The sequence below is a fragment of the Aquarana catesbeiana genome, linkage group LG09 (genome assembly GCF_042186555.1).
Source record: "Aquarana catesbeiana isolate 2022-GZ linkage group LG09, ASM4218655v1, whole genome shotgun sequence".
NCBI classification, from domain to species: domain Eukaryota; kingdom Metazoa; phylum Chordata; class Amphibia; order Anura; family Ranidae; genus Aquarana; species Aquarana catesbeiana.
The window spans coordinates 88,659,389-88,681,575 of record NC_133332.1 but is presented as its reverse complement, the minus strand read 5'-3'; the positions used below and the strand labels follow the sequence as shown (position 1 = coordinate 88,681,575).

Below are 22,187 nucleotides of genomic sequence, written 5' to 3'. Positions count from 1 at the left end.
CTCTCTATTCTCTCTCTATTGTTCTGCTCTTTTTTACTGTATTCTATTCTGCAATGTTTTATTGTTATTATGTTTTATCATGTTTGCTTTTCAGGTATGCAATTTTTTATACTTTACCGTTTACTGTGCTTTATTGTTAACCATTTTTTTGTCTTCAGGTACGCCATTCACGACTTTGAATGGTTATACCAGAATGATGCCTGCAGGTTTAGGTATCATCTTGGTATCATTCTTTTTAGCCAGCGGTCGGCTTTCATGTAAAATCAATCCTAGTGGCTAATTAGCCTCTAGACTGCTTTTACAAGCCGTGGGAGGGAAAGCCCCCCCCCCCCCCCCCCCCCCACCGTCTTCCGTGTTTTTCTCTGGCTCTCCTGTCCCAACAGGGAACCTGAGAATGCAGCCGGTGATTCGGCCAGCTGACCATAGAGCTGATCAGAGACCAGAGTGGCTCCAAACATCTCTATGGCCTAAGAAACCGGAAGCTACGAGCATTTTATGACTTAGATTTCGCCGGATGTAAATAGCGCCATTGGGAAATTGGGGAAGCATTTTATCACACCGATCTTGGTGTCATCAGATGCTTTGAGGGCAGAGGAGAGATCTAGGGTCTAATAGACCCCAATTTTTTCAAAAAAGAGTACCTGTCACTACCTATTGCTATCATAGGGGATATTTACATTCCCCGAGATAACAATAAAAATGATTTAAAAAAAAAAAATGAAAGGAACAGTTTAAAAATAAGATAAAAAAGCAAAAAAAATAATAAAGAAAAAAAAAAAGCACCCCTGTCGCCCCCTGCTCTCGCGCTAAGGCGAACGCAAGCGGCGGTCTGTCGTCAAACGTAAACAGCAATTGCACCATGCATGTGAGGTATCGCCGCGAAGGTCAGATCGAGGGCAGTAATTTTTGCAGTAGACCTCCTCTGTAAATCTAAAGTGGTAACCTGTAAAGGCTTTTAAAGGCTTTTAAAAATGTATTTATTTTGTTGCCACTGCACGTTTGTGCGCAATTTTAAAGCATGTCATGTTTGGTATCCATGTACTCGGCCTAAGATCATCTTTTTTATTTCATCAAACATTTGGGCAATATAGTGTGTTTTTAGTGCATTAAAATTTAAAAAAGTGTGTTTTTTCCCCAAAAAATGCGTTTGAAAAATCGCTGCGCAAATACTGTGTGAAAAAAAAAATGGAACACCCACCATTTTAATCTGTAGGGCATTTGCTTTAAAAAAATATATAATGTTTGGGGGTTCAAAGTAATTTTTTTGCAAAAAAAAAAAAACTTTTTCATGTAAACAATGAGTGTCAGAAAGGGCTTTGTCTTCAAGTGGTTAGAAGAGTGAGTGATGTGTGACATAAGCTTCTAAATGTTGTGCATAAAATGCCAGGACAGTTCAAACCCCCCCAAATGACCCCATTTTGGAAAGTAGACACCCCAAGCTATTTGCTGAGAGGCATGTCGAGTCCATGGAATATTTTATATTGCGACACAAGTTGCGGGAAAGAGACAAATTTTTTTTTTTTTTTGCACAAAGTTGTCACTAAATGATATATTGCTCACACAGGCCATGGGAATGTGTGAAATTACACCCCAAAATACATTCTGCTGCTTCTCCTGAGTACGGGGATACCACATGTGTGAGACTTTTTGGGAGCCTAGCCGCGTACGGGACCCCGAAAACCAAGCACTGCCTTCAGGCTTTCTAAGGGCGTGAATTTTTGATTTCACTCTTCACTGCCTATCACAGTTTTGGAGGCCATGGAATGCCCAGGTGGCACAAAACCCCCCCAAATGACCCCATTTTGGAAAGTAGACACCCAAAGCTATTTGCTGAGAGGTATAGTGAGTATTTTGCAGACCTCACTTTTTGTCACAAAGTTTTGAAAATTGAAAAAAGAAAAAAAAAAAGTTTTTTCTTGTCTTTCTTCATTTTCAAAAACAAATGAGAGCTGCAAAATACTCACCATGCCTCTCAGCAAATAGCTTGGGGTGTCTACTTTCCAAAATGGGGTCATTTGGGGGGGTTTTGTGCCACCTGGGCATTCCATGGCCTCCGAAACTGTGATAGGCAGTGAAGAGTGAAATCAAAAATTTACACCCTTAGAAATCCTGAAGGCGGTGCTTGGTTTTCGGGGCCCCGTACGCGGCTAGGCTCCCAAAAAGTCCCACACATGTGGTATCCCCATACTCAGGAGAAGCAGCTAAATGTATTTTGGGGTGCAATTCCACATATGCCCATGGCCTGTGTGAGCAATATATCATTTAGTGACAACTTTTTGTAAATATTTTTTTTTTTTTGTCATTATTCAATCACTTGGGACAAAAAAAAAAAATATTCAATGGGTTCAACATGCCTCTCAGCAATTTCCTTGGGGTGTCTACTTTCCAAAATGGGGTCATTTGGGGGGGTTTTGTACTGCCCTGCCATTTTAGCACCTCAAGAAATGACATAGGCAGTCATAAACTAAAAGCTGTGTAAATTACAGAAAATGTACCCTAGTTTGTAGACGCTATAACTTTTGCGCAAACCAATAAATATATGCTTATTGACATTTTTTTTTACCAAAGACGTGGCCGAATACATTTTCGCCTAAATGTATGACTAAAATTTAGTTTATTGGATTTTTTTTTATAACAAAAAGTAGAAAATATCATTTTTTTTTCAAAATTTTTGGTCTTTTTCCATTTATAGCGCAAAAAATAAAAACTGCAGAGGTGGTCAAGTACCATCAAAAGAAAGCTCTATTTGTGGGAAGAAAAGGACGCAAATTTTGTTTGGGTACAGCATTGCATGACTGCGCAATTAGCAGTTAAAGCGACGCAGTGCCAAATTGGAAAAAGACCTCTGGTCCTTAGGCAGCATAATGGTCCGGGGCTCAAGTGGTTAAAAAAAAGAGTCAAAAACACCATTCATTTCTGTCCCAGCAACCAAATATAATTTAAAGTGTAATGTCTCTAGCTCAGTTACACACATTTGGAAGGAAGCTAAACCTACGTGGGTAGAAATTAGGGCATTGTGAGAAAAGCCATGCAAATTAAGGAGGCACATATGACATACAGTTATGGGCAAAAATATTGGCACCCCTGCATTTCTGTCAGATAATGCACCACTTCGCCCAGAAAATTGTTGCAATTACAAATGTTTAAGCATTCTCATGTTTATTTCTTTTTTGTATTGTATGAGACAAAAAAGTGGAGAAACAAAAAGCCAATTCTGACACATTCCAGGCAAAACTCCAAACATAGACTGGACAAAATTATTGGCACCTTCTTAAAATTGTAAGAATTAATTGCATTCCAAGTTTGTGATGCTCCTGTAATTTATAATTAAACTCACCTGTATCAATTAACAGGTGTGGACAATATAGAAATCACACCGGCAACCAGTTAGTGCCCTTTCACACGGGCTGTCTGATCAGGTCTTCCTGTCTATTTTCCAGGCGGACCTGATCGGACCTTCCAGTCTCCCCTATGGAGCGTCGGATGTCAGCGGACACGCATGCGCTGACACCTGCAGCCATCTGATCCGACCATGCCCGCAAAAATAAGACGGATAGTGGGCCTATTTCCCATCTGTCCAGCGGATCAGATTGGATGGAAATGGACAGCTGGTCTGTTTCCATCTGATTTCCCCATAGAGGACAGTGGGACTATGTCAGTGTCCACTCTGCACAGTGCAGCAGACACGGACCTGTCATCTGCCTACTCAACTGGGATCAGCGTCATCATCAGTGTGAGTTGCTAAATGTTATATATTCATAACATGCATCTTATACATTCATTCATGTAACCATATTGCTACACTTGGAGGCACCTCTGTCCTTTTTTTACTCCGTTGTGACATGACGCTAAATTTTGCTTGTCTTGCAAAATGCTCTTAAATCAAGGTTTTACTGTATCCAAATGATGATTCTAGCTTCGAGAGAAAACAAATCGGTCTCAGGTCGCTTAAGAAGACACATGGCCACTCAGTGAAGTTGGATGAGAAGCAATTTAAGCTTAAATTGGTTGTATACCGTTAGGGTGGTAAGGATGTGGAACTCCATTCCACAACTGGGTGCGCTGGGAGTGTCGAATTTTTTTTTTTTTCAAAAAACTTTTAGATGGGCATCCTAAAATGATACTAAAGTCTCTTTGTTATTTTTAACAACAACAAAAAAAAAACATGTTATACTTACCTGCTCTGTGCAGTGGTTTTGCACAGAGCAGCCCAGATCCTCCTCTTCTTGGGTTCCTCTTCGGTGCTCCTGGCCCCTCCCTTCTGTTGAGTGCCCCCACAGCAAGCAGCTTGCTATGGGGGCACTTGAGCCGAGCTGCTGTCTCAGCCAATGAGGAAGGAGAGTCTCAAACAGCCGAGTCTCTCGTGCAACATCGCTGGATCGAGATGGGGCTCAGGTAAGTATGATGGGGGCTGCTGCACACAGAAGGCTTTTTATCTTCATGCATAGAATGTGAAAGATTAAAAAAACCTTCTGCCGTTACAACCACTTTAACAAATGCAATATACAGGGATATGGGAAATGGTTGAGACATAAATTCACACACACCCACACAGGTTCAACTGGATGGACTGATGTCTTTATTCAACCTTACTAACTATGTAACTATCTGTTCTCATCTCATCCATCTATAACAAAAGTGCCTGAATTTTGTTTCCTACAACAGGCTCAGTCCACTTCTGTCATTTATTTAGTGCAAGCTTCACCAGCACACTATCTCTTTCAAACAATAATATTTTAGGTCCTTCTGTCCTGGTTAAGAGATGGAGAGAAGTGGTGGGAGTCCTTCCTGTTCTGGCAGCAATAACCACATCCAATGCCAAACTTCACTTTATAAACCTACAAAAGAAACTACAGCCTTGATTTTTCATCTTCATCTTAATTCTAAGCACCACATGAAGTGGAAGTCCAGTGAAACAGTTTTCTCTTTTTGTTCTTATTTATGATTTTAGAGAGAATTTCCTGTCACTTGCTATCCCGGTGTTGTGGTCACTGAAACACAAAGTTAGAGGAAATCACTCCACACAATCCACTTTAAAGGCATCTTTGTCTTTTATTTGTTTCCCCATTAAGACCATTTTATGCTTAATTCCTGTCCCAGCGACTCTGGTGAAAGGTACAGGAGGGGGAAGTATCCTCATTGAGAACACAAGAGAATTCAAAGCCCCATGGAGGTTTTAAACCTTCCCCACTCAAAACAAAAATGGATGGAATTGCACTTTAAAAAAACATGTAACTTTCAAAAGTAAAATGTATCAATGTAATCTAATTCACCTTTTTTTTCATTGCTTGGTCTAAGCTTGACTTCATTATACATTGTTTCTGTCAGGTATGGTAGCACAAAGACTGACCCTTGTAAAATTGGCACAGGAGGAAAGACCTAAAATCTCAGCCATAGAGGATGACTTGTAAGTAAAATGAAACTGTATTGTAGCTTTTTATTGTATTTCCTGTATTTTCTATACAGTCCAGTGTCACAGTCCTACAGATACTTACACACTGTGGGTCTGCTTTATATAATGTGAATAGGGTAGAGAAAATGGGAGCACCTGGAGAAAACACACAAAAACTCCTTACAACATACAGTACATATTTATCTTTTATAACATTATGAAAGAAGGGCAGTACACCTTCCTGTCAGTGTTTGAAGGTTTCTTGCACACATTGGCCTTACACCCCTAGGGAACAACCAATCATTACATAGTCCCCAGCACTGTCATATGAGAGTGGGAATTAAGTTATCTCTCCATTAGTGTCTGGCATCAACCCCACGTGGCTTCTGGTGCTGGCTGCGACTGAGGATAAAGCAGCGGGGGAGCACCTGCAAGGTAAGTGTCAGTGGGTTAGGGGTTGCAGAGTGACCTTTACACAGAAACTGTCACTTTGCCCTGAATTAAGGCCGCAATCATGGGGGACAGCCCATTTACTTGTAGGGGGCCCAGGCATCCCGAGGGGCTGGAAGAATGCAGGGGTGGGTGCTTTGTGGCTGTGCTGGTTTTCTTTATGCTTGCGAGTCAGCAGCTGCTGCTGTGTCATTTTATAAAGCAGAGCTCCACCCAAAATGGGAAGCTCCGCTTGTTTGCGTCCTATCCCCCCCTCCGGTGCCACATCTGGCACCTTTCGGGGAGGGGAGGAGCGGGAGACCTCGCCACAGGAAGTTTGGCCCACCTCCTTCCTCCTCCGCTGGGCCAGTTAGAGAGCGCGCTTTGCGCATGTGCTGTAGGGCACCGGCTGTGAAGCCGAAAGGCTTCACTGCCGGTTCCCCTTAGCACGACAGGCGGCGGTAGCACCCGCAGTATTTGTAGCTGCTGGCTTTTAATTTTTGGAGGGTGGGGGGGGGTTACTGGGCCTCCTCTGTAAGCTCACATCAGGCTCTTTGCTGCCACCTCTGGCTACTTTCTGCATGTGCACTCCTCGTGTGTGCTTCCTGTACTGTACTGGCTGACTTTTCATTTTTCATATATTACAGTGTAAGAGTCTTAAAATCAAAGTGGGTGCACTGAAGGATTCGGTGGCATGGCCAGTGGGCGGGCCCTGGGGAATGTTGGTGGGGGGGGGGCCCAGGCCTAAAGCTGTGTAAATGGGCCCCAAAATTTCTGATGGCTACCATGCCCTGAATGGTCAAGGTGGCAATGTCTTTTTTTAGGAGTCATAATTGGGTTACCCAAAAACATGAGTCCACTTGCAAATCTACCTCTGTTCTTAAATGGGCAAGTTGTATCCCAAGATAAACCAGTCTTCTGTTGCATGTATAGGAGAATATTTGGGCAAATTTTTTATTTTTTTTGCTGTAGTCCAAACAGACCATCTCAGGTACTTTACTAATAAAGATCTAGTGCTGTCTCTTTTTTCATAAATGAAAAAGATTTCTGATAAAGTATGTTCCTAGTGTGCCACATCCCATGAGAATAAGGAAGGAGAAAAACGCCTAGGGGTGGGACTTTAATGGCACTACAAAAAAACAATGAATTATATGAAAATATAAAAATATAAATATTTTCATATAATTCATTGTTTTTTGGTAGTGCCATTTAAGTCCCACCCCTATGGGGTTTTCTTTTTCCTGTCTCTTTTTCATATGGTTTATATTAGACAGTTTCTTGTAGGCATCCATCTTACGAGGACCTGAAGAATGAGGTACAGCTCTTAAATGAAGAGAGAGACCATCTGAGCACCGAACTGAAGCGCAGTGCTCTCATCCTGGAGGAAAAAGTGATGGAAACCAGAGAAAAATGTAAGACTGATTCCTAGGGTGTGCAATTTGAAATGTATGTGTTTGTTCTTCATCCTAATTTTGATTCCCTGTGTTATTTCTGCAGTGGAAGCAGAGATAGCAGAGTGTCATGACACTGTCTCACTTCTCCGCCAATCTCTCCATGAGACAGAAGAGAGAGAGAAAGTCCTGACAATGCAAGTGATGGAGCTAGAAAGAAAACTACATGAAGCTTGTGAAACTGCTGAACAGCTGAAAGAACAACTGCAGGATCAGAATGGGGAATATGAGAAAGGTACAGAGGCATTTTGGCATGCTTCCTGGCAAGAGAAGAATGTCCTATTCATATAAAATGTAGTCCTTAAGAGACAGAGTTTAGGCTGCTTGCTAAGATGTTAGAAGTAGCTTATGCCCTTTTAAGATTCAGGTGGACATTTTTCAAAGGTTCCCTCTTCGTTTGGAGCTTGTCATGTGTGCACTTAGGCTGATGTCACCCAGGCAGGTCTGTACGCCTAGAAAAGTACAGGGAGCTCTAAGGCAGAAATGTTGACTTAAAGGCTAAGTTCACCTTTCACAACAGATTACGTTACATTTGTATCCAGGGTGTAACATGATACTAAACGAACAGCCCCCGTTGTGACAGTGGGCTGGGGATCTTCTCCCCCCCACCCGCTGTCACAATTTTAAAAAAATGTGGCCATGCGGGGCTCTGCCCACCTGACTGCGTCATTCATTCAGAGTTCTGTGAATGGAAGAACTGCATCTGACGGGTTGTAGTTGTCAATGAACTACCAGGGTTCTGATGTGCACTCTAGGTAGTTCATTGATTCTTTGTGTCATTCAGTATCTGCCTGCCTGTATTCAGCCAGGTGTTTTTAATGCAACAATGTGCTTTACAGTGCAGGATCACACAACAAAGATCTCAGGAGCAGGAACAAAGGGAAATGTTTTACTACTTGGGCTCCACTGAGGGGGTATAGTAAAATAAAAGTAGGCAGCTGTATTAAAAATACCCACAAGTTATGTATTTGTTTTTTTTTAGTGTTAGCTTTGTTTTGTGGCTCTTAACCACAGTCTAATCTAGGGTTTGTTTTTACCTCCAGTGCATCTCACTGATCCTTATCATTTGCTAATAAAGGCTTAATTTCTCTAATTTTGGCATTAAGGCCCACCCCGTACCTAAACTTTAAATAAAAGTCCTATGGAGACTGTTAGCCAGGACTTTACTTTTAAAAAAGTAAAATGGCTGACCAACTGGGATGATATGGTGTAGTGCACATATAAATGATTTTATACACTAAATACATTATTATGTATTAATAACGTATACGGTTGCAACACAAGCTATTTTGCTATTACTTTTAATTTAATCTGCAACCAGTACAGTATTCATTTAAAATGCCATGGCTGGCAGAGGGGGCTCTCTTGGTATCATGGTAGAATTGTCACAGCTGTTGGTTACACACTCTAGTCTACATGTTCATCAAATTTGATTTGCAACATCCCAGCTGTTACAGCTGTAATGTAGAGGGAGACAATGCAGAGATCATAAGAGGGTTCCGCTGACAGCTGTGATGGTCTATTAGGAACAATTGGGAGAGATGTTAGAGTAAAAGCTCTGTATATGAACAGCAGAGTGAACTTTGATATATTCTGTACTCAGTCTTCACTCTGTGTATGGCTTGTATAGGAAAAGAGTTCTTGGCTATATTCTCTGCTTTCTGTATACAGCTCTGTTTATATCCTGAAAAGAGACAGCAAAGAAGTCTCTGATACATTTTCTGCTTAGTAATAGCTCTGTGTATGGCCTGTATAGGAACAGCAGAAAGGCCTCCGTTACATTATCTGCACAATGTCAGCTCTTTGTAGGTCTTGTACAGGAAAAAAGAGACCTTCAGTACATTGTATCAGAGCAATGGTAGCTTATTTTATAGCAATGAACTAGATTACATTTTTTTTTAACCAGAGCTGCAGCACAAGGTGAGGGAAGTAGAGGAGAAAACAACTCAGCAACTGGCAGAGATGGAGAAACATCTGCATGAGACAAGGAGAGAGCACACCAAAGCAGGTACCTTACTTTTATATATTTATATATATAATATATATATACGCGCGCACACACACGCACGCAAAAAGTATTTTGATTACCAGCTACACATCCTCACCCTTCGTTTGGCCACCAGAAAGATGAAAAAATACTTGGCACTTCCTTAAATGGAAAAGCACAACTCATCACCTGTGACAATTCCAGGCACTCCATGCTGTTACATACAGGTGGATTTAAAGTCCTTAAACTATCATTGTACATGGAAGGTTTATTTAAATTGGTATGTAGCTTTGGGGGCTTCCCTACATGTTTTTTAGGTGGGTCATATTCTTCCCTTCCTTCAATTGGGGGTGGATTAACGTTTAACCCTTAGAAATAACAAGGATCAGGTATATGCCTACCTAATCTTTTTCAACATCCTTAGGCTACTTATTCTTTATTTTGTACTTTTATTCAAGGGGTTGCTCATGTTGTTCCCCCTGTTCAGCCCCCAATCCACCTGTGGGATTTAAACCTCGTCAGTTTTACAAAAACCTACATTTTGAGCCTATTCATTCCTTTAACATTATCCTGTAAGGTACTGGTCTTTGTGGCTGTCACTTCGACTAGAAACCTCAGAGTTAGGGATGAGCTTCGAGTTCGAGTCGAACTCATGTTCGACTCGAACATTGGCTGTTCGCAAGTTCACCGAACAGCGAACAATTTGGGGTGTTCGCGGCAAATTCGAATGCCGCGGAACACCCTTTAAAAGTCTATGGGAGAAATCAAAAGTGCTAATTTTAAAGGCTAATATGCAAGTTATTGTCATAAAAAGTGTTTGGGGACCTGGGTCCTGCCCCAGGGGACATGGATCAATGCAAAAAAAAGTTTTAAAAACGGCCGTTTTTTCAGGAGCAGTGATTTTAATAATGCTTAAAGTCAATCAATAAAAGTGTAATATCCCTTTAAATTTCGTACCTGGGGGGTGTCTGTAGTGTGTCTGTAAAGGGGCGCATGTTTCCTGTGTTTAGAACAGTCTGACAGCAAAATGACATTTTGAAGGAAAAAACTCATTTAAAACTACCCGCGGCTATTGCATTGCCGACAATACACATAGAAGTTCATTGATAAAAACGGCATGGGAATTCCCCAAAGGGGAACCCCGAACCAAAATTAAAAAAAAAAAATGACGTGGGAGTCCCCCTAAATTCCATACCAGGCCCTTCAGGTCTGGTATGGATATTAAGGGGAACCCCGGCCAAAATTTAAAAAAAAAAATGACGTGGGGTTCCCCCTAAATTCCATACCAGACCCTTCAGGTCTGGTATGGATTTTAAGGGGAACCCCGCGCCAAAAAAAAAAAAAAAAAAAACGGCGTGGGGTCCCCCCAAAAATCCATACCAGACCCTTATCCGAGCACGCAACCTGGCAGGCCGCAGGAAAAGAGGGGGGGACGAGAGTGCGGCCCCCCCTCCCTCCTGAACCGTACCAGGCCACATGCCCTCAACATTGGGAGGGTGCTTTGGGGTAGCCCCCCAAAACACCTTGTCCCCATGTTGATGAGGACAAGGGCCTCATCCCCACAACCCTGGCCGGTGGTTGTGGGGGTCTGCGGGCGGGGGGCTTATCGGAATCTGGAAGCCCCCTTTAACAAGGTGACCCCCAGATCCCGGCCCCCCCCTGTGTGAAATGGTAAGGGGGTACATAAGTACCCCTACCATTTCACGAAAAAAGTGTCAAAAATGTTAAAAATGACAAGAGACAGTTTTTGACAATTCCTTTATTTAAATGCTTCTTCTTTCTTCTATCTTCCTTCATCTTCTGGTTCTTCTGGTTCTTCTGGCTCTTCTGGTTCTTCCTCCGGCGTTCTCGTCCAGCATCTCCTCCGCGGCGTCTTCTATCTTCTTCTCCTCGGGCCGCTCCGCACCCATGGCATAGGGGGGAGGCTCCCGCTCTTCTCTTCTTCTTTTCTTCTCTTCTGTTCTTCTTCATTTTCTTCTTCGGGCCGCTCCGCAATCCATGCTGGCATGGAGGGAGGCTCCCGCTGTGTGACGGCGCTCCTCGTCTGACAGTTCTTAAATAACGGGGGGCGGGGCCACCCGGTGACCCCGCCCCCCTCTGACGCACGGTGACTTGACGGGACTTCCCTGTGGCATTCCCCGTGACGTCACAGGGAAGTCCCGTCAAGTCACCGTGCGTCAGAGGGGGGCGGGGTTCACCGGGTGGCCCCACCCACCCGGTTATTTAAGAACTGTCAGACGAGGAGCGCCGTCACACAGCGGGAGCCTCCCTCCATGCCAGCATGGATTGCGGAGCGGCCCGAAGAAGAAAATGAAGAAGAACAGAAGAGAAGAAAAGAAGAAGAGAAGAGCGGGAGCCTCCCCCCTATGCCATGGGTGCGGAGCGGCCCGAGGAGAAGAAGATAGAAGACGCCGCGGAGGAGATGCTGGATGAGAACCCCGGAGGAAGAACCAGAAGAGCCAGAAGAACCAGAAGAACCAGAAGATGAAGGAAGATAGAAGAAAGAAGAAGCATTTAAATAAAGGAATTGTCAAAAACTGTCTCTTGTCATTTTTAACATTATTGACACTTTTTTTCGTGAAATGGTAGGGGTACTTATGTACCCCCTTACCATTTCACACAGGGGGGGGGCCGGGATCTGGGGGTCACCTTGTTAAAGGGGGCTTCCAGATTCCGATAAGCCCCCCGCCCGCAGACCCCCACAACCACCGGCCAGGGTTGTGGGGATGAGGCCCTTGTCCTCATCAACATGGGGACAAGGTGTTTTGGGGGGCTACCCCAAAGCACCCTCCCAATGTTGAGGGCATGTGGCCTGGTACGGTTCAGGAGGGAGGGGGGGCCGCACTCTCGTCCCCCCCTCTTTTCCTGCGGCCTGCCAGGTTGCGTGCTCGGATAAGGGTCTGGTATGGATTTTTGGGGGGACCCCACGCCGGTTTTTTTTTTTTTTTTTTTTGGCGCGGGGTTCCCCTTAAAATCCATACCAGACCTGAAGGGTCTGGTATGGAATTTAGGGGGAACCCCACGTCATTTTTTTTTTTTTAATTTTGGCCGGGGTTCCCCTTAATATCCATACCAGACCTGAAGGGCCTGATATGGAATTTAGGAGGACTCCCACGTCATATTTTTTTTTTAATTTTGGTTCGGGGTTCCCCTTTGGGGAATTCCCATGCCGTTTTTATCAATGAACTTCTATGTGTATTGTCGGCAATGCAATAGCCGCGGGTAGTTTTAAATGAGTTTTTTCCTTCAAAATGTCATTTTGCTGTCAGACTGTTCTAAACACAGGAAACATGCGCCCCTTTACAGGCATACTATAGACACCCCCCAGGTACGAAATTTAAAGGGATATTACACTTTTATTGTTTGACTTTAAGCATTATTAAAATCACTGCTCCTGAAAAAACGGCCGTTTTTAAAACTTTTTTTTGCATTGATCCATGTCCCCTGGGGCAGGACCCAGGTCCCCAAACACTTTTTATGACAATAACTTGCATATAAGCCTTTAAAATTAGCACTTTTGATTATTCATGTTCGTGTCCCATAGACTTTAACGGTGTTCGCATGTTCGAACGAACTTTTTTCCTGTTCGCATGTTCTGGTGCGAACCGAACAGGGGGGTGTTCGGCTCATCCCTACTCAGAGTTATTGGCTTTAGCTTGTAAGGAGTCCTATTGGATCTTTTGAGACCAAACACTTCCTTTTTTACCTAAGGCAGTCTCTGCTTAAATGTGGGCGTGCTAATGTGATGAAAATACATCTCTTCCAATATAGTGATCTCTTTGTTAATTGCTCTGCCAGTTGGTGCCTGTGTCAGATTTAAATACTATTAGCTCTCGCCAGCACTAGACTGAGAAACCCAGGGATTGTGGGATATGTAGTTTAATTATCTTCATCATCATTTTAAAAAAGAAAAGCAAGAAAGTGTGTGTGTGTGTGTGTGTGTGTGTGTGTGTGTGTGTGTATACCCTTTTTATTTATTTATTTTTTAAGTGATCACATAACCTCTTTTCTCAACTGCATAAGAGGCTTGGAGAGGGGGAGGTGGGGGGGTCGTCATCAGGAGGCAGAGGGAGCAATACCTTCCCAGTAAAGAGCTGTGCAGTGGAGTGTGTCAACATAAGTTTTATCCATTGGAGGACAGGCAGACTGTGCTCCCAGCACATCCAGAAAACTGACAACGCTGGGAAGGATGTGCTTCAATGCCTAGCGTTTGCAATAGGTAAGCAGGGGACAGGCAGGATCTCCAGGTATTTCATACAAAGATAACAGGATACTTTTTAACAAAAGTACATGGTACAACAGACACATGTTAGGAATATGAAATGTTGAGTGTAACAAATACTTTAAGGGACTTTGACCAGTCGGCTAGGGTTTGGCAATGCAAGGTCACAGATGGGGTGGAAAGCAGAGCCCACCAGGAAGAATAGAAGTCTAGAGAGGGCTTACAACTGTTTAGCAGCTGCGTCTTTAAAAAAGAGGTGCATTCTCAACCCATATGGTAGTTGCTTTAAGGTGGGACACTGCTGGATCTATAGTGGGGGCAGACCATTTTATTACAGAGTTCTCTTTAAATAGGTACATCCATGTGTTTGCAATCTCCATGAAGAAATATTAGAAAAGTGGGTGTGAGAAAGTCTGAGGTTTTAGGAGCTCTAAAGGACCCAAAACCGGGAATAGCACTGATAGAAGCAACAGGCTGATCCTCTACTTTTAGACTGGTGAACACCACATCAGTAGGAGCCAAAAGTTGGAATTTGGGAGTAATTGCAGAAACCTGTGATTCCCTGAAGGCAGGCTCGTCAGGTTGAAACTGAAAAAACTCAGAATCAGGCAATCTCAGTGACTGATGTTTCAGAGGCCACCAATGCTACACAGGTCATATATAGAATGGTGACACTACCCTGCTGTAGAGTGTAGACAGGGATCTTGGCTCATGAAGAAAATGATGCTATAAAAAAAATAGATTATTCTTTTTTTTTTTTTGTTTGTTTCAAAAGACATTCAGCCTCCTAGAACACTAGAAACAATGTGAGGCATGCTGGTAGTAGGAGGGGTTATCCTGGGCTGACCTACAGTTTTGCGTTTGCAGTGTCCAATCCTCCTGTAGGTGGCAGTATAACCTGTGCCCATAATGGATGAAAAAAGTTCAGTTTCTTTAAAATGCCGATATGGTTATGTGGTCATATTGCATATGAATAGTTCTTATGTACAGGGCATAATCTACCTCCTCTTCAGGCTAATTATGCTTTTTGCCCAAATACTTCTAATGCTATTGTTTTGTATAGTAATTCTCATATTACATTCTCCTAGTCGTGGCTCTTCGGCAAACAGAGCGCCAGATGCAGCGGGAGAGGAATCGGAGTCAAGAAACTATGCGTACACTAGAAGATGCCACACGAGTGTGCGAGGAGCAGCTGACCCGGCAGTTACGGGATGCTGAAAGGGACAAAAACCTCATGATTGTAAGTTTGCTAGTTCTGGAAAAATCATTGTTTCTTTTAAATCGCGACCCCATGCCTGTAAAACTTAAATTCATTTTATTCTTCAGGCTTGATACTAGCAATCTTGTCCTCCAAACCCATTTTTGTTTTATTTTGGCTTTGAATGTGGTGTGGCTTTTCTTCCAGGCCACACTTCGGCAGGAGGGATTATTTGCCACATACCAGAAAAACCGGACAGTTGCAATCCAGTCTCTGGATACCCACACTGAGAAGGGACAGGGGCCAACAGGTGCTCCAGGGGCTATCGGAGCAACAGGAACTAAAGGTGAATTCTCCATACTTTCATACCCTACTGAGCACATGGGATGAGCTTCCTAATGAAGGCTTTCTACAACTGTAGTCCCTAAGGTTTGACCAGAGAATGTTTTTGCCAAGAATAGCCAGCACTCTGGATGAAAAGCATAATGAAACGTTACATTGACACACCCTAATCACCCTGTGTGGTGTCGGTTGCCCTTGCTTTCCTGACGTCTCCTGTCTCTCCCCTGCAGTGCTGCCAGCTTCCCTCCTCTCCTGCTGGCTGCTGCAGGGGATGTTTCAGGATGGATGGATGAATGAACACTGTGAGTTGTCTGTACAAGTAGCACCTGTGTTCATTCTTAACTGAAGCATAGTAAACAACTTCAGTCTGTGCATGAACAGGAAGCCGCACCAGCAAAGAGCACTTTCCATTCATTTACAGTCCAGTGCAGCTGAGACTGCAGAGAAAGGGACTGGGTAAGCCCTGTCCTCAGTTCCTTTCTCTCTGTTTAGACCCTTGACCAAAGCCCCCCAACGGGGCTCCTAAAAGATTATTAAAAAATAATATTGCAAAAAAAAAATATATAGTAAAAAATAAGAACTGCTGACATTGTCCACTGCCCTAATGACACCAGTCTCTACTCTGACACTGTCCACTGCTCTTCTGATATACACACGTGTGTTTGTGCTCTGGGTTGCACACCTAATAGGCTGCACACACCTATGAAACGTTAGCATAGGGATCACTAAAAAGGAACAACATACCCTGGGAAAAATATTGCATCACTGTACTTTAATAAATGGCTCCTGTAAAATTATGATGGTTGTAATGATCCAAACACTCTCATCTAAAACTACCTAAATAAAGACACTTCACTCCAAGTATAGCTTACTATCTAAACTCTGAGTGTATATTAACACAAAAAAATGAATATATTGCAGCTTTCCTGTTTTGCATCTAGTGATCTTGCCAGTAATCTGCTTCCTGTCCTAGGGTAACAGTACTATCACACTGTATTGTATCTATGGAGGAACAATGATGTCACCCTAGGCGCTGCTCTCCTGATTTGGACTAAAAATATTCCACTGCACGTCACCTACATTACATGGAGAGGAGGGGTTGTGTAGTTCACAGCAGGGAGATGGGAAAGCTGATTTAAAAAAGACATGTCTAATGATGGTTTGTGCTTACAGAATCATATTGCATATGCCTTATGTTTTTTTCTTATTTATCAGAATCTCTTTCCAATATGCTGGCCAACCTGCAGAGCCTCGGAGCTGCTCTGCTTAAAGAGGATGTTGATCATGAAGATGAGGATGAAGAACTGATGTAGCCACCAGGGGGCAGCATATGTAATGTTGTAACAGTGTAATTTTTGCACAAGATGGTCCATTCATATGCAGGGTGATCAAAAAGGAGTTTACTACCTCAGTGATATTGGCATTATTTTTAAAATTAAATCTATACTGGGAGTAATATGTAAGCTAGCATGGCTGACTTTCCTGAAAATGCTAGTTGCCTGGCTGTCACACAGCCCCAGTAGCTAAGATATTTGTAGTCTCTGACACAGAACAGTTCTATCTTTGCATACAACGCTGTTCCAGGTCAGTGACTCAAGTACTGAAGCTAGACAGGGCCAGGCAGTTGACAAAGGCAGCCTACATATTGGTCTCAGGACATTTTTTTTAAGTGCAAAATTTGTAGATTTGTCTGGAATGTCTCTCATTAGCTTTTTAGGCTGGGCTTCTGCTATCGGTCACAGGATTGAAATTTGCACTCCCGTGACCCGTTTTCAGCGGAGAGTGGTCTGAAGTCTGCTCTCCATTGACGACACTAAGATCATTTCAAGCAGCGTGTTATCCCAACTTAGGCAGTCTGGATCCGCCAGCTGCCTGGGCTAATGGCAGTCTCGGCCTCTCAGTGAGCCGCTGAGATGACCGCTCCCCACCCCTCCACAGCTCAGCGCTCCAATGAGTGTGGAGGAGCAGAGCAGGAAAGATGCTGACTGACAGGCAGCAGCTTTCCGCTCAGGAAGGTGAGAGAACCGAGCCATCAGCTGTGTTCGGTGGCTCGGTTCTCAGTGAAGAGGTGGCGGGGGACAGATGCAGCATCCACCTAGGAAAGTATGAAAAGCCCATAAAAGAAAATTAAAAAAAAAATACTTCTCTTTTAAAGCAAGGATCATGTGCATGATGCAGTAACCAAACTCAACCAATCAGAATTAATATATCAGAATTAATATATCAATTAAAAAGCTCTGAGCTACAAATCCAGCCATGTCATCAGTGTGTTGCACTATTGCGTTTTTATGGTCAAAATTGAAAATCATAGATTCATTTGCACATTGTATTTCATTTATTTATCGCCTATTAATCTGAACGATCTGGAAATCTGTAAACTTTGTAAAGATCCCCACAGTTTACTACTTTGAATTCTATGACACATATTCACTATGCCCTGTGGATAGGCACTGGTGTGTCACACATTTCACAGAGCCTGCCTTCTATACTACAGAGGTGTTGAGAGGAGGAGTTTAAGGAGGTGGAGTCAGTGCAGGAAACACTGCTTGCAGACAGAAAGGTCTTGTGGGATATGAAATCGAAAGTAAACAGAGGAGAAGCTGTAAAGCATGGAGGGAACCCAGGAAGTTGTGGGAAGAGAAGGTCAGCAGGCAGGCAGCACTCGCAACATGCAAGGAGATGTTGGATGGTCAAACATCACTATGGTTGTTACGTTATACGATGCTGATGTTTTAAAACGAAAGTGTATGCTATGATCATAGAACTTCAAAGAAAAAGTCAGTTGAGTGGAATGCTTGCTAGAAGTTGGGGGGGGGGGGGGGTGCCAGAACTCTACAGAGAACACTGCTTCCACATAAAGGGCAATTGTCTTCTTATCAGTATACTGGCAAGCAACATACTTTACTACTTGGGATGTAGCTGCTTTCTAAAGAAAGCAAACTGCAGCTTTAAAACACATTTTTGTTTTGATGCACCTGGAATGTATGCACTTATCCCTATATGACCATAAAATAAATCAATCAATAGTGTGTCTATGTTTAAATAATAATAAAAAAAGCTATATATATTTATTTAGTAAGGTGCTAGATATAATAAGTTTTTTTTATATTCTAAAGAGCAATTAATAAATATACACCAAAATATAAATTATGATTTAATATACAGTTCATCCACCATGTGACTCCTCTTCCCCTCCCCCCAAAATATTTTTTAGATGTAATCCAAGTGTTCTGCTTCCAACATCACACACCTCCCAGTCAGTGCTTTATCCCTAATCTTCCCTCTTCCCACTCTGGTTAAACAAACTCACCAGATGGTAGTGAAATCTATTTATAAAGTAGGTCTATTGCACTTACTTATTGTGCCTTATATGCTTGAATCCTTGCTGCCCATTGGCTTTCTCACATGGGGAAGAAAAACACAGAGAAGAGGAAGCCAACAATGCATAAAAAAAAGAAAATAAGACATAAGTAAAATGACAGTCACCCACAAAAAAAAAAGCACTTAATCATGTAGAAGGTGCCATATCGTCATTCTATGCATTAAGATAAAAAAACCTTGTGTGTGCAGCAGCCCCCCTAATACTTACCTGAGCCTGTCTTTATCCAGTGATGTTGCGGGATTGTCTAAGCTGCCTGGGACTCCCCTCCTCCATTGGCTGAGACAGCAGCGTGGCACGATTGACACAAGCGGGAGCCTATCATTTAGCCAGTCAGGACAGAGGGGGCGGTGCCGGGTTGCAGCTCCGTTTCTGAATGGGCAAAGGGAGCTGTAACTCAGCTTGGTGCCCGCATAGCAAGCTGCTTTCTGTGGGGGCACTTAACAGGAGGGAAGGACCTGAGAAGAGGCGGATCCAGACTGCTCTGTGCAAAACCAACTGCATAGAGCAGGCAAGTATATAATTTGTTGTGTTTTGTTTTGTTTTGTTTCTGTTTTTATAAAAGAGATTTTACAATCACTTTAATTTCATGTTACAATATGGTCTCAAAAAAAAAAAAAAAAAAAAAAATATATATATATATATATATATATATATATATATATATATATATATATATATATATATATATATATATATATATATATATATATATATATATATATATATATAATTTATTATATATAATCCCTATCTATTGATTTATTTTGCTGTCATATGAATAAGCACTGTACATATTAAAGTTACAGATTTATTATAGTGCTAGTTAGAGCACAGTATTTTGTTGTGTGTAGTAAAAAAAAAAAAAAAAAAAAAACTTATAAGGGTTTAAGTCCAAGGAGGTGTAAACCACCTCTTAGACTTATCTTTTGTTCACAATTTTACAGAGCGCGAGGAGTATAACTGTTCTGAGAGCAGCCGCTTTGTCCCGACTCTCTCCTCCATGCACTCATTATGTGACTGGATTTACATAAGTGCTCCATAGCTTGACAAAAAGAGGAGGGGTGGGCAGAGTGGCTGCAAAAGACTCCAACTTCTGTGGAGGAGGCCCAAACATCCAGTGGTGAAGCACTGCACATACAGTATAACATCAGCTATACTCCCAGCTCGCTGTCAAAGTGCAAAATGTAAATAAAAGAGATGGGTCGAGGATGTGGCACACACCTCCTTGGACTTAACCCTTATAAGCCAGCACATTTTTAAAATGCATACATTCCTGTTCATTCTAGGACTGGAAACAGTGTTAAATCCTAAATGAGGGTTTACTGCTTGTAAATAAGGTATATGTAAATACTTATTTTTTCCAAGATTTGTAATGGACAAAACCTTTTATAGAGATTAAATTACAAATAAAGACCATGGTATCTTTTTTTTTTTTTTCTAAAATATGCAAGTTGTATTTCTATATTCATGACCCTATTAGAGCTTATGTGCATGGGCCAGTTGAGCCTGTTCAGCGTAACTGCCCGTGTATTTCTTCCTCCCAAGTGTGGCATACAATCGGTCTTTGACATGAGTAGCTGTGTGCAACTGTACTTGTATATAAGGCAGTGCCATCGTACACACGAGTACAGTGTACGAACATATTTTGACTTGCCCATAAATTTCATACTTTGGAGTACAGTACTTGGATCCTTGGCACGCTGTCTGTATCTGGAACTATACACCCACACAGATGTCTGATTGGGAGTAGCATCTGTGCCCTAATTGACATCAATGGGCTTGCCTGCAAGGGGATGCACAGAACACCTAGGGTGGGATAGACATACACTTTGTGTGAACAAAGCCTTAAGATATGGAATTAGCTGGTAAGTCAAAAGTCCTTATCTTTAAGCAAAACACAGGATCTAGGTGACCCTCCCTTCCATTTCTTGGTTATATGCATGACTTGCTACAAAACTCCATGGAGTAGAGTAGGATTATAGGGGAGTTTCCCAGGGGGCGTGCCCTCAAATTCTTTGCCAGTGTTCAGTTGCCTAAAGGTGTTATGGAAATGATTAAGAGCTCCAATCGAGCCCAAGGTTACCTGCTGCTGTCTCTAATTTGAAAAGTGTGGATATGCATGCATATAAAAGTAAACACTCTGAGACACGCTCAGCAGCATTACTGTTACACTTCTAATTTATTCAAGGCGGTGTTAATGTTTTATACACACAAATACGTCATTGCTATGTTAGTCTAATAGGTACATCTCATTGGTTAAGAAGATGGAGAATTTTCATAACGAGGTTTGGCTGTCTTTGGTCTTATCTTCAGTTCCGCGTTCTTCTGATGTGTGGGATGTAGGGGGTACCCGCCATCTTGAGAAAATATAGGAACAGAGCAAACCTGTATACTTATATAATGAGTAAGGAGAAAAATATGTATACACATAAGAAAATAGACATTTTCAGATTACTATTATTATTATCTACATCACATTCCTTCACAATCCCCCCTAAAATGACTATTTTCTCTTTTCTGTCCCTAATACTAAAGGTCCTACTTTTAGCCTGGCCCTTCTCCTCAGCAACTCTTTTTGGCTGTATATAGAATTGGGCAGCAACTGTTCACTTCCCTCCTCGATACAGCTGGAGAGGTGCAGTCAGGCGCTATCTATCCCTAAAACCCTATAGGATTGTGAGATTATGGACAGGGAGTGACTGTAGAGGAGTGAAGGGTTTGTCATCTTCCATCATAAGGGGGTCCTCTTCTTCTTGGTAGAGAAATGTAGGTGTGCTATTGTCTACAGCCTTGTTCATTAACTTTTTACGAAAGGTAGAATACAGCATACAATCGGGGCTAAAAGAACCAGGATTATTAATACCGTTACCCGTATCTGGACGAGCACCTTCTGCCACCCACTCATCCAGCTAAAGTATTGATCCCATGGGTTTGTGATACCTGAGTTCTTCTTCAACTCCAGTGACAGATCTTCTAATTTCTTTATAGCTAGAGTAACCTTACCATTTGGCCCAGTATTATCAGGAATGTATGTACAACAGGTTCCCGTTTTTTCCTATGATTTTACAAAACACCTCCTTTCCCAGCTAGCACCATGTCTAAGGCCATCCGGTCCTGGAATGTTATGTAGGAAGTGGGGGCTAACTGGTCAGCAATTCCCTGGAGGGCATTTTTAGTGTAATTTACAAATCTCTGTTGGTTATAATATGTGTAGTGTCAGGTCACCTAGAGGCTGGGTGACAGATGCACACCGTTGGGATCAGGAGTGCACCGCAAGGTAGTGGACCCTACGGGTGACTGCTGCGGATTGAACCCTGGGAGGTTCAGGAAGCAGGTCTACTGGATCACTGACACAGATCCCACTGGGAGCTAGAGCATAGATTCCCCAGGGCGCGGAGTCTAAGAGCCAGCAGGTGTTCACCAGAGCCTCTAGTGGTGAGGATGGACTGCGCTGCAGTCTGGCTCCAGGTCGCGGCCCCCAGGGTCTCACAGCTCACGCTCACGGTAGACTACAGGAGAAGAGGAAGGAGGGAGCTGGCTGGAACATCAGGGTCACAGGCAAACAGGGATGGCCGGGAACAGGCCAAAGTCGGTAACAGAAATCAGATGTAGGAAACATAGCAAGTACACACAGAGGCTAACACACAGTGGTTGATCAGCACTGCTGGCTTGCAGTGCACAGGTTAATATAGGGTTCCCTGATAGGGCCTGGGGTGGGGCCATGCTTATAGGAGAGGTTACAAAAGCAGTCTGGTGAGGGTCAGCTGGTCTCTAGAGATGAACA

The 22,187-nt window shown here is 42.7% G+C and overlaps 1 protein-coding gene across 3 annotated transcripts in view; it reads left to right on the top strand.

Moving 5' to 3' along the window:
• LOC141107885 (coiled-coil alpha-helical rod protein 1-like) overlaps positions 1–19,824 on the top strand; it is a 57,688-nt gene extending 37,864 nt beyond the window's left edge. For 2 of the 3 annotated variants that reach the window (XM_073598926.1, XM_073598924.1), the window contains exons 12-18: positions 5,329–5,407; positions 7,106–7,233; positions 7,319–7,507; positions 9,179–9,280; positions 14,570–14,721; positions 14,887–15,025; positions 16,237–19,824. In XM_073598926.1, the coding sequence (XP_073455027.1) occupies positions 5,329–5,407; positions 7,106–7,233; positions 7,319–7,507; positions 9,179–9,280; positions 14,570–14,721; positions 14,887–15,025; positions 16,237–16,334 (887 nt within the window). In that variant the 3' untranslated portion in view covers positions 16,335–19,824. The remainder of the gene's footprint in view (positions 1–5,328; positions 5,408–7,105; positions 7,234–7,318; positions 7,508–9,178; positions 9,281–14,569; positions 14,722–14,886; positions 15,026–16,236) is intronic. The other variant, XM_073598927.1, reaches the window with a different exon arrangement.
• Positions 19,825–22,187: the final 2,363 nt, after the last annotated feature.